This window comes from Delphinapterus leucas, chromosome 4 (assembly GCF_059928025.1).
Source record: "Delphinapterus leucas isolate spDelLeu-1000000601 "Yukka" chromosome 4, BTC_Dleu_Yukka2, whole genome shotgun sequence".
NCBI lineage: Eukaryota > Metazoa > Chordata > Mammalia > Artiodactyla > Monodontidae > Delphinapterus > Delphinapterus leucas.
The window spans coordinates 132486712-132499000 of NC_143132.1; the positions used below are offsets into that span (position 1 = coordinate 132486712).

General features: G+C 37.3%; 1 protein-coding gene across 2 annotated transcripts in view; it reads left to right on the forward strand.

Annotated features, from left to right (window-relative positions):
* STAG1 (STAG1 cohesin complex component) overlaps positions 1–12289 on the forward strand; it is a 441577-nt gene that overhangs the window by 139236 nt on the left and 290052 nt on the right. For both annotated transcript variants that reach the window (XM_089910049.1, XM_022582560.3), the window contains one exon: positions 12101–12265. In XM_089910049.1, coding sequence (XP_089766175.1) covers positions 12101–12265 — 165 coding nt within the window. The remainder of the gene's footprint in view (positions 1–12100; positions 12266–12289) is intronic.

Consider the following 12289-nt stretch of genomic DNA (forward strand, 5'->3'; position numbering starts at 1 on the left):
TTTAATTTCCTCATCCCAAGTCCCTTCCCCTCTCTCCTATATGTAATGAGATTCCGAATCTCATGAATTTTTATTTCACAGTGTCTTGTACATCAGTCCCTTTTACATTTCCCAAGTTCCTTTCTTTAGGCCTCACTTTATAGGAGTCTGTATTATTGTCTTCCTGCTTTTTAGTCTTTTCCTTTTTCCATCCTCTCCTTTTTAATACTGCCAGGTTGACCCTTTTTTTTTAACTTGTTCAAATAGCAAGAAGCACCTTTTAGTTTTGGGGCATGTTCTTCTGTTTTTTTATTGTGTTTTCCAGCTCATAACCTTTTATTCAGTCAGATATATCTATTTTGTCCTTCTGTATGTGGCTTGTGCTTTTCCACTTCTATTTAGCTCATGGTGTTTTTTTCTTTCTGGAATCCTTGTTTCCTAAATTCTATTTATGCTCATCTTACTAATTTTACTAATCTTACTTAATTCACTAAGTCCCAACTTGCAATTCATCTCTTTTGTGAAACTTTCCACGGTTACCAGTCATGGGAAGTTATTTTTCCTTTCATTGAACCATTCCAACACTTGTCTAAACCAAATTTCCATGAAAAGTCTTTTTTTTTTTTTTTGCGGTACGTGGGCCTCTCACTGTTGTGGCCTCTCCCGTTGCGGAGCACAGGCTCCGGACGCGCAGGCTCAGCGGCCATGGCTCACAGGCCCAGCCGCTCTGCGGCATGTGGGATCTTCCCGGACCGGGGCATGAACCCGTGTCCCCTGCATCGGCAGGCGGACTCTCAACCACTGCGCCACCAGGGAAGCCCGAAAAGTCTTTTTTTAATGTAATTTAGTTCAGTGTAGTTATCTGTGTTTCTGTTTTGATTGTATGTTTCTAAAGATTTTACATTAAACTAGCCCAAATATTTGATGTACATTATTTGTGAAAGGATAGAGGTTACTTTACATTCATAGCTTATGAATAAATTCAGGTAAGGCACAAAGGATTAAAAAAAAGTTGGTATATCTCTGTCTCTTAAAGTTTGTAGAAAAGTTATTGCACATTTAGACTGCAGCTTATCCTATATAGAGCTTTTGGGATAGAGTAATTTTGGATAATCTTCCTGTAGAGCTATGCCAATTTTTACTTTAAAAAGTTTACCAGGAGTATAGATACACATTTAAATTAAGTAGTATATAGTTGTAGTAAAGCATTTGTCCTAAAGATTGTTCTAAACTCTGACATTAAATTGCATCATTTTCACAAAGTGAAGGTTGTATAGCTTTTTGAAACTCTGAGCGTATTTTCCATAAAATTCATAACTTGATATGTTGAGGCAGGGTTTGTTTCAGGTAGTTTTTTTTTTTTTTTTTTTCCCCTGCAGATACTTGTCCGCGTTTTTTTTTCTTTTCCCCCACTATGTCCCTTGAATTAGCTGCAGCAATGAATACCTGAACTCTAGTTTCTTTATTACAACCCTATGGACCATAGATATCTCACTTACACTGTGGTTTACGGGATTTGAAGCATGAGTGTTCGTCCTCCACCACCAATTGACAAAATTGTATTAGGATGTTGAAAAATAACATCTATCTTAAACACTATGAGTTCTTTGAAAGGTATGTGTGGTACTATATAGAAGGATCAACTTTTTAATATTTTTGGTACATAGTAACTGTATGATGAATGTAGAAATAAAAGAAAGGTTGTGTTGAATCAGTGAAAAAATTGTTTCCTAATATCTTATATTCTGTAGACTGAATCAGTTTGATTTTTGCTAATGATTAGATTAAGGTTATGCATATTTGACAGTAATACCACATATTGTCACTTGGGCTGTTAAGCATGAATTCTTAAAGGTGGAATAAATGAGACTCCATGAGATAAGACATTAGAAGCTAGACATGCACCCTAGGTTGAGGCACATATTAGGGAAGAGATCCGCTTTCTGTTAGTGGAGGAAAGATTTCCTAGGCAGGTAGTAGTTGGGGTAGATGGAGTAAGCTGATCGTGTTCTACCAGGGAGACTATATCTGTAGGATGAGTGAGCATGCAAAGATCTGTGCTGAGCTACATCTGGGCTAGAGCTAGTTGTCCCTGAGACAAACTGATAATGGACAGAACTCTAGCTCCAGAGGAACTGGGTTACTGGCTAGGTTACTAAGGCATTAGTAACCTACCAATTAAGACAAAGGCTCAGTTTTTCTGTTTTTTTTTTTTTTTGCTATTAATTTATTTAAATTGGAGCATAGTTGATCTACAATATTGTGTTAGTTTCAGGTGTACAGCAAAGTGATTCAGATTATATATTTCAGATTATTTTCCATTATAGGTTATTATAAGATATTAAATATAGTTCCTTGTACTGTGCATTAAATCCTTGTTGTTTATCTGTTTTAGTAGTTTGTATCTGTTAATTCCATACTCCTAATTTATCCCTTCCCCCCTCCCTTTCCCCTTTGGTAACCATGTTTATTTTCTATGTCTGTGAGTCTGTTTCTGTTTTGTATATTGATGCATTTGTATTTTTTAGATTCTACCTAGAAGTGATATCATATAATACTTGTCTTTGTCTGACTTATTTCACTAAATTTAATATTCTCTGGGTCCATCCATGTTGCTGCAAATGACAATATTTCATTCTTTGTATGGCTGAGTAATGTTCCATTGTATATGTATACTACATCTTCTTAAGCCAGTCTGACTGTTGATGGATACTTGTGTTGTTTGCATGTCTTGGCTATTGTAAATAGTGCTGCTGTGAACATTGGGGTGCACGTATCTTTTCGAATTGGAGTTTTCATTTTTTCTGGATATATACCCAGGAGTGGGATTGCTGGATCATATGGTAGCTGTATTTTTAATTTTCTTAAGGAACCTCCATACTGTTTTCCATGGTGGCTGTACTGATTTACATTCCCATCAACAGTGTAGGAGCGTTCTGTTTTCTCTAGACCCTCTCCAGCATTTATTATTTCTAGACTTTTTGATGATAGCCATTTTGACCGGTGTGAGGTATTGTGTTGCATTTCTTTACACTAAGAATGAAATGTCAGAAAGAGAAAGTAAAAAAAAAATCCCATTTAAAATTGTGTCAAAAAATACCTAGGAGTAGACTTAACCAAGGAGTTGAAAGACCTATATGCTGAAAACAATAAGACATTGATGAAGGAAAGTGAAGATGATTCAAAGAAATTGAAAGGTATCCATGCTTTTAGATTGGAAGAATTAATACTGTTAAAATGTCCATACTACCCAAAGCAATCTACAGATTTAATGTAATCCATATCAAAATGCCCATAACATTTTCATAGAACTAGAACAAATAGTCCTGAAATTTATATGGAACCACAAAAGGCCCAGAATCCCCAAAGCAGTCCTGAGGTAAAAGAACAAAGCTGGAGGCATAACCCTTTCAGACTTCAGACTATACTACAAAGCTACAGTAACCAAAACAGTGTGGTATTGGCACAGATACTGGCATTATAGATCAGTGGAACAGAATAGAGGACCCAAAAATAAATCCACATGCTTATGGTCAAGGAATCTATGACAAAGGAGGCAAGAATATACAACGGAAAAAAGATAAACACCACCTCTTCAACAAGTGGTGTTGGGAAAGCTGGACAACTATGTAAATCAATGAAATTAGAACATTCTTACACTGTGTGCAAGAATAAACTAAAAACTGTTTTAAAGACCTAAATATAAGACATGACACCATAAATCTCCTAGAAGAGAACACAGGCAAGACATTCTCAGACATAAATTGTAAAAATGTTTTCTTAGATCAGTCCCCCAAGGCAAAAGAAATAAAAGGAAAGATAAACAGATGGGGCCTAATCAAACTTAAAAGCTTTTGCACGGGGAAGGAAACCATCAACAAAATGAAAAGACAACCTAGGAACAGGAGAAAATATTTGCAAATGATGTGACCAACAGGGGGTTAATACCCAAAATATACAAACAGCTCATACAACTCAATATTGTAAAAACAAACAGCTCAGTCAAAAAAATGGACAGAAGACTTGAATGGATATTTTTCCAAAGAAGACATACAGATGGCCAACAGGCACATGAAAAGATGTTCAACATGGCTAATTGTTACAGAAATGCAAATCAAAACCACAAATGAGTTAGTATTTCACACTGGTCACTATGACTCAGTTCTTAAGGTGGCACAAACTCAAAACTGGTCCAACAAGCAAGTTTGATACAGAACATCACCCATTTCTTTCATTTGAGAGCACCATGGTTCCTTTGTCCAGGAAGGAGACTACATCTACAGGTGTCCTGACCTTTGTAGCACAAAAAGTGTAGCGAAGGGAGCCTGAAAAGTCACAAGTAACTAAAGAGTAATGTATATATTTTTACCCTTTGAAATAACTGTCACAGTTCTTAGTTTTCAAATCCCCCTTACAGCACTGCCCCCAATCTCTATACAAATGTGTTATTTTATTTAATGGAATAAGTATACCTGTTTTCTGAGAGAATTATTATTATCAGGACTGAGAAATTGTGCCCCTTGGGTGTAAGCTAAAGATTGCATATATCCTGTTATGCTGTGACCTTTTCTCTTCCTTACTCTTTTTATTGGGCACAATTTTTCTGAACATCAGCTTTTTGGTTTATCTTTCGGCATCTTTACTGTATATTACTGTATAGGTCTGTAATAGGAAAAATCATTCTTGGATAATGGGATAAAATACAGTTAGACCCTAGATAAGATCAAGTGGATTTTTTTACCTTCTTATTCACCCTTTATAACCAGTGCTAATAGGCTCCCAGGATTGAGAATTATGGTTTATTTTCTCTTTATTCATGGAGTTTAGTTCCTGCTATATATGTACTAAATATGTGTAATGATGTATGTGTCTATGACACATGCAAACATTCCTACATGTACACAAGCTTACTTGTTGCATCATTATTTGTAATAGTAAATGATCCAAAACAAAATAAATGTTCATCAATAGGTTAATGGCTAAATAAGTTAATGTATATTTATGTAATGGAACACTGAAGCTTTTGGAAAAGTCAAGACATTCTGTAGATCTTTGCTATAGATTAAGTATAAAATATGTTGATAGTGAAAATAGAATGGTGCATAACTGTGCATACATAACATAAAATATAATAGATATATGGAAATATATATGCATTTTTTTTCAAAAATATTTTTTAATTCGGTGAAATACACGTGTGATTTACCAAGTTACGTTTTTAGGTGTACAGTTCAATGGCATTAAATATATTCATATGCAGTCCTCACCACCACCCATCTCCATAACTTTATTCATCTTTTAAAACTGAAACTGTACACGCATTAAACAGTAACTACTCATTCTCCACTCCCCACAGCCCCTGGCAATCACCATTCTAGTTTCTGTCCCTTATGATTTTGACTAAGTACTTTATGTAAGTGGAATCATACAGTATTTGTCTTTTTTGTGACTACCTTATTTCACTTAGCATAATGTTCTTGAGATCCATTCACATTGCCGCATTCGTCAGAATTTCCTTCCTTTTTAAGGCTAAATGATATTCCATTGTATCTATATTCCACATTTGCTTATCCATTCATCCACCGATGGACACTTGGGTTACTACCAAGGTTTAGCTATTGTGAACAGTGTTGCTGTGAATAAGGGTGTACAAATATCTTTGAGATCCTGCTTTCAGTTCTTTTGGGTACATACCTAGATGTGTTATTGGTGGTCATATGATTAATTCTATTTTTAATTTTTGAGGAACTGCCATACTGTTTTATACAACAGCTGTACCATTTACATTCCTATCAGCAGTGCATAAGAGTTCCAGTTTCTCCACAACCTTGCCTAGACTTTACTCTTTTTTTGATAGTAGTCATCCTAATAGGTGTGAGATGGCATCTCGTAGTTTTGATTTGCATTTCTCCTAATTATTAGATGTTTAGCATCTTTTCACATGCTTATTGGCCATTTGCATATCTTCTTGGTAGAAATGTCTATTCAAGTCCTTTGCCCATTTTTTAAAAAAAGTTTATTTTTGGCTGCGTTGGGTCTTCATTGCTGTGTGCGGGCTTTCTCTAGTTGCGGTGAGTGGGGGCTACTCTCTGTTGTGGTGTGTGGGCTTCTCATTGCGGTGGTTTCTCTTGTTGCAGAGTATGGGCTCTAGGCATGCGAGCTTCAGTAGTTGCAGCACGTGAGCTCTAGCATGCATGAGATTCAGTAGTTGTGGTGCATGGTCTCAGTAGATGTGGCACACAGGCTTAGTTGCCCCATGGCATGTAGGATCTTCCCGGGCCAGGGATCGAACCCATGTCCCCTGCGTTAGCAGGCGGATTCTTAACCACTGCACCACCAGGGAAGTCCTCTTTGACCATTTTTGAATCGGGTTGTTTTGTTGTTGTGTTTTAGTTCTCTCTGTATTCTGGATATTAATATCTTATCAGATATATGATTTACAGATATTTTCTCTCATTCTGTGGGTTTCATTTTTACTCTTTCCCCATTGAATGGTCTTGGTACCCTTGTCAAAAATTATTTAATCATACATGTGAGGGTTTATTTCTGGGCTCTCTATTCTGTTTCATTGGTCTGTGTATCTTTATGCCAGTACCACACTGTTTTGATTACTCTAGCTTTGTAGTAAGATTTGGAATCAGGAAGTGTGAGTCCTTCAATGTTGTTCTTTTTTCAAGATTATTTTGGCTACTTGGAGTCCTTTGAGATTCCCTATGAATTACAGAATGGATTTTTCTGTTTCTGCAGAAATGGTCATATGCATTTTGATAGAGACTGCAATGAATCTATAGAAAGATTACTTTAGGTAGTATTAACATCTTAACGATATTAAGTCTTCCAACCCATGAACATGGGATGGGTTTCTCTTTATCTACGTCTTCTTTAATTTCTGTCATGTGTATTTTTTAAATATGTTTAAATGTCTCTGGAATGACACATAGGAATGAATAATTTTGGTTGAAAGGACCAATCTTCTTTCCTAAGGCCTGAGGGTAAGAGTGGGCAAGTTTTCATTGTGTAACTTTAATTACTTTTTGAATTTTTAGCCATGGGAATGTGTTACTCAATAAAGAAAAATAACATTCCCCCCTCCCCCCTTCATATGCACACACAAGTGCTCATGCACATACCTGCCATAGGGAAGACACGTATTTTTCCAAAGAGTGAGCACAGAAACAAGACTTGTTAGGAGGAGCCAGGATCTATCAGCTAAACAGGATGAATGCATGAAATAATGATATTTTCAAGCAATTTTAAATTGGTCAGTATGGGAAGATAGTAGCCTATAAATAGGGATCTGGTGTGGTTGATGACCGAACAGGTAATAATTGATAGCATTACTTGCTGTGCTGAGGACTTTGAACTTTAACTTGATGGTTATGAGAGTCTTTGGAGATTAGAGATCAAAGAAAGAAGAAAACAAGTGTTGGAGTAAGTTTGTAATATAAGGATTACTGTGGTTATAGTATCAGAATAGAATGGCATTGTCTAACAAATGTGACTTGAGCTACATCTGTAATTTAATATTTTCTAGTAGATTATAAGAAGTGGGTGAAATTAACTTTAATAATATAATTTATTTAACCTAGTATACCTAAAATATTATAATTTCATCATGTAATCAATATATGAAAGAGATTTTTTTTTTTTTTGCGGTACGCGGGCCTCTCACTGTTGTGGCCTCTCCCGTTGCGGAGCACAGGCTCCGGACGCGCAGGCTTAGCGGCCATGGATCATGGGCCCAGCCACTCCGCGGCATGTAGGATCTTCCCGGACTGGGGCACGAACCCATGTCCCCTGCATCAGCAGGCGGACTGTCAACCGCTGTGCCACCAGGGAAGCCCAGAATGAGATATTTTATATGCTGTTTTTCATGCTAAATCTTCACAACCTTGTGGATAGTCAAAACATTGCTCATCTAAGTTTTGAGTAGCCATATTTCAAGTGCTCAGTTAGCTATGTGAGGCTAGAGGCCATGATACTGGATAATGCAAGTATGGAGATTTTAATCAGGAGACAAATTCTCACCAGTCATTTAAACAGAAAAATTTACTGTGAAGAATTATTATTTATTGAAAAATCTTTAATCACTTATCGCTCAGGAATTGCAGATTAATACAACAAGGAGATATCACCATATGCCTGTTAGAGTAGCTGAAATCTAAAAACCTGACAGTACCAATTTCCTGGCAAGAATGCAAAGCAGCAGCAGCTCTCATTCATTGCTGGTCAGAATGCAAAATGGTATTGCCACTTTGGAAGACAGTTTGGCAGGTTTGTACAAAGCTAAACATAGTTTTACCATATGATCCAGTTATCCTAGGTGTTTACACAACTGATTTAGAAGTTTTGTCCACACAAAACCCTGCATGTGAATGCCTATGTAGCTTTATTCCTAACTGCCAAAAATGGTGGCCAAGATGTCCATCGTTAGGTAAATGAATGACAAAACATGGTACATCCATACAATGAAATATTGTTTAGAGATGAAAAGAAATGAGCTAGTCAACCACTAAAAGACACGGATCCATCTTAAATGCATTTTGTTAAAATGAAAGATACCAGTATGAAAACGCTATATGCTGTGCGATTCCAATTATATGACTCTCTGTAAAAGACAAAACTGTAGTGGTGATTAAAAAAAATTTGGTGTTTGCCAAGGCGAAGTGGGAGGGTTGAATGGATGTGAAGCACAGGTAGTTTTTAAGGTAGTGAAACTTTTCTCTGTGATACCATAGTTGTGCGTACATGACAGTATGCGTTTGTCGAAGCCCACCAAACTTTTCAGAAAAAGAGTGAATTTTATTAATACAGATGTTTAAAAACATCATTTATAAGGTAGGGGGAATACCAGGATGGAATGTAGAGCGTAACAATGTAATCTCTTTTGCAGTGAAGGGAGTGGGGAGAGAGTTGCTGACTTAGGTAACTTTGGAAATGAGTCTGTAAGACTAAAGTCAGAGAAATTGTACACAGTGTATATAAGAACTGCAGTCTAGTTCATAAAGTTGTTTCCCATGGGGTAGGGCTTAAAATACTGCTCTACGTGAATACTGAGGAGAGCCAGATTTCTCATTGTTGGAGTGGGAGTTTGTCGATGAGCAAGGGGAAGAAGCATCCATGTGGTAATGGATTAGAGTTGGAGGTACCAGTTCCAACTTATGTTTAGCTTAATATAGGTAACAGATCATTGCATACAGAAACATTTATAGTTATGTGTATATATATGGAACATACATTTCTTTGTTTTGTCTGCTTAAGGGCCTAGAAGCAAGGGTACTTAGTATCAAGGAGCCAAACCTAGTGCCCAGATCTTCATCTCTAGTAAAATTCTCTAATAAAAGGAACCAGGGCTTCTTGGATTCTAAACTCCCTGATTCTAAAACTGGAAAAGAGAATATACAGTATGAGCCTGGAGAATGATGTGCTGCTAGAAAGTAACCAAGTGCTAAAAAAATAAAAAGCAAAACACACAGAATGATGGGAATATGTCAAATGGACACAGGAACCAACTGAAAGATCTCTTAATGGCCAAAGCTGAAGCAAGTTGAACAACAAAATAAAATAGTATTGAATGGGCTTCCCTGGTGGCGCAGTGGTTGAGAATCTGCCTGCTAATGCAGGGGACACGGGTTCGAGCCCTGGTCTGGGAGGATCCCACATGCCGCCGAGCAACTAGGCCCGTGAGCCACAACTACTGAGCCTGCGTGTCTGGAGCCTGTGCTCCACGACAAGAGAGGCCGCGATAGTGAGGCCCGCACAATGCGATGAAGAGTGGCCCCCGCTTGCCACAACTAGAGAAAGCCCTCGCACAGAAACGAAGACCCAACACAGCAGAAATAAATAAATAAATTACTAAACTCCTACCCTAACATCTTAAAAAAAAAATAGTATTGAATTATAATCCAAAAATATAAAATAAATGTCGATGAGTCTACGTTAGTACAAATGATTGAGTGAATGAGTGAGAATAGACAAATTTCTCATACTGAAGAATTTCAAATGGTATGCGTAAATGCTCCACCTTCAAGGAGGTGGATCAAGGAGGTGGAGCATAACTCCCCACCCCTTAAATGTGGGATGCACACAGTGACTTTCTTCCAAAGGGTACAGTATGGAAAGGAGAGGAAAAGTAACTTTACAGTGGAGAAACCTGACAAATACCACCTCAGCCAACTGATTAACAGGTCAACATTGAGTGATAAATCATATTGTTAGTATATACCCTTGATATGAGGTGACAAAAATGATACTTTGTCTCTCACATCTTCCTCTCCAAACCCATAATCCCAGTCTAGTCATTAGAAAAACATCAGACAAACCCCAGTTGAGGAACATTGTATAAAATATCTGTACAGTACAAAATCCCTGTATAAAATTCTTCAAAATTGTCAAGGTCACCAAAACCCAGGAAAGTATAAAAACTTGGAGCCAAGAGGAGCTTAAGGAGACATGATGTGAGTATGTCTAGGTGCCCTGGATGCGCTCCTAGAACAGAATAGGTCATTAGACAAAAACTAAGAAAATCTGAATTAAGTATGGACTTTTGTTAATGTATCAATTTTGGTTCATTAATTATAACAAATGTACAATACAAATAGTAAGGTGTTAATAATAGGTGTAATTAGATGTGATATATATGGGAATTCCTTGTACTATCTTCACATTTTTTTTGTAAATCTAACACTGTTCTAAAAATAATTTATTTAAAAATAAGCAGTAAATTCATTATATATTAATCCACACACACAAATGGTTGTCAGGCTGTTAACTATTAAGAGGAGTGAAAGAGTACTGTGAAGAATACAGGAATACAGAATGAAGGGAGCAGGTCCTGTGAGCAGGGAGAAAAGCCCCTCCATGTTATGCTTTGTAATGTTCCTCCAGGGCCCTCTAGTTATAAGCCTACCTGTGCAGCATATGACAAAAGAGAAATGTTTACAGAGTGGGGCAAACTAGAATACATTTGGAGATGAGGAACAGTAAATTGATAACTGAAACAGGCTATTATGAGAGTGAAGTAAATCATTCAAGAGAGACTATAAAGATTGAGAAGATGCTCAGGAGAGACCTAAGGTAACTGACAGGTAAGGAGTATAGGGAGGGAAAAGATATCTGAAAGACAAGGGGGATAACATGGCCTGTTGAGAGAGTTTCAAAAAATGTCTATTGCGTTTAGCAACATTACTTTTACTGGTGGGCTTGGTGAAGCAGCAACCCTGATGAGTTTATATATGAATGAAATTTATGGGAATAATAACAGTGACTGCAAGCAATTCTATCTTGACTCTAAAGGTGAGACACAGATAAGGTGATAACTAGTGTTGACTTTTTTAAAAAAATTGGGGGCGTGGGATGGGTTGTCAATTGAATAATGTAAACTGTCAAGGCGGAAATATTTGCTGTATTTCTAGTATCTAGAATGGTTCCAAATATGTTCAATATATATTTGTTGCATGACTGGATAAGAAATATTTGAGCACTTAAGTCAAGGGAGAAGTTGAATATGCAGCTTTTTCCAAGTAATGTTTTATTTTTATTTTTTTTTATTTTTGCGGTACGCGGGCCTCTCACTGTTGTGGCCTCTCCCATTGCGGAGCACAGGCTCCGGACACGCAGGCTCAGCAGCCATGGCTCACGGGCCCAGCTGCTCTGCGGCATGTGGGATCTTCCCGGACCGGGACACGAACCCATGTCCCCTGCATCGGCAGGTTGACTCACAACCACTGCGCCACCAGGGAAGCCCTAAGTAATGTTTTATTGAACAAGGTTTCTGAGGAAGTAGAATATTGAGGAAGATAGGAAGAATAAAATGTCAAGAAGGGGGCATGGTTGGGGCATGGTTAAAATGTTCAGCATTGGCATTATTGTACAAACTATTAAATCTTTTTCTTTTAACTTTATTTTCATGCCTTGTATAAATTAACTTGTACTTTGCTATTTGTACTTTGCGCTTTGTTTTTATCAATGAAAACATTGTAAAGCTTCCTTTGGGATTAGGTCTCTTATCTATAACAGTGCTAACTTCCCTTTCACAAGATCAAACATAATTTGAGATCATTCTTGCATAAAGCAAAGTATGCCTGCATTTAATTTAACTTTTCCTCATCTTTTTATTCAGTCTACAAATAAGAAACCTCGAAAATCTCCAGGAGAGAAGAGTAGAATTGAAGCTGGAGTTAGAGGAACAGGCCGTGGAAGAGCTAATGGGCATCCTCAACAGAATGGTGAAGGGGAGCCTGTCACATTATTTGAAGTGGTGAAACTGGGGAAAAGTGCAATGCAGGTAAATTTTAAGTGTTTTTAAGTG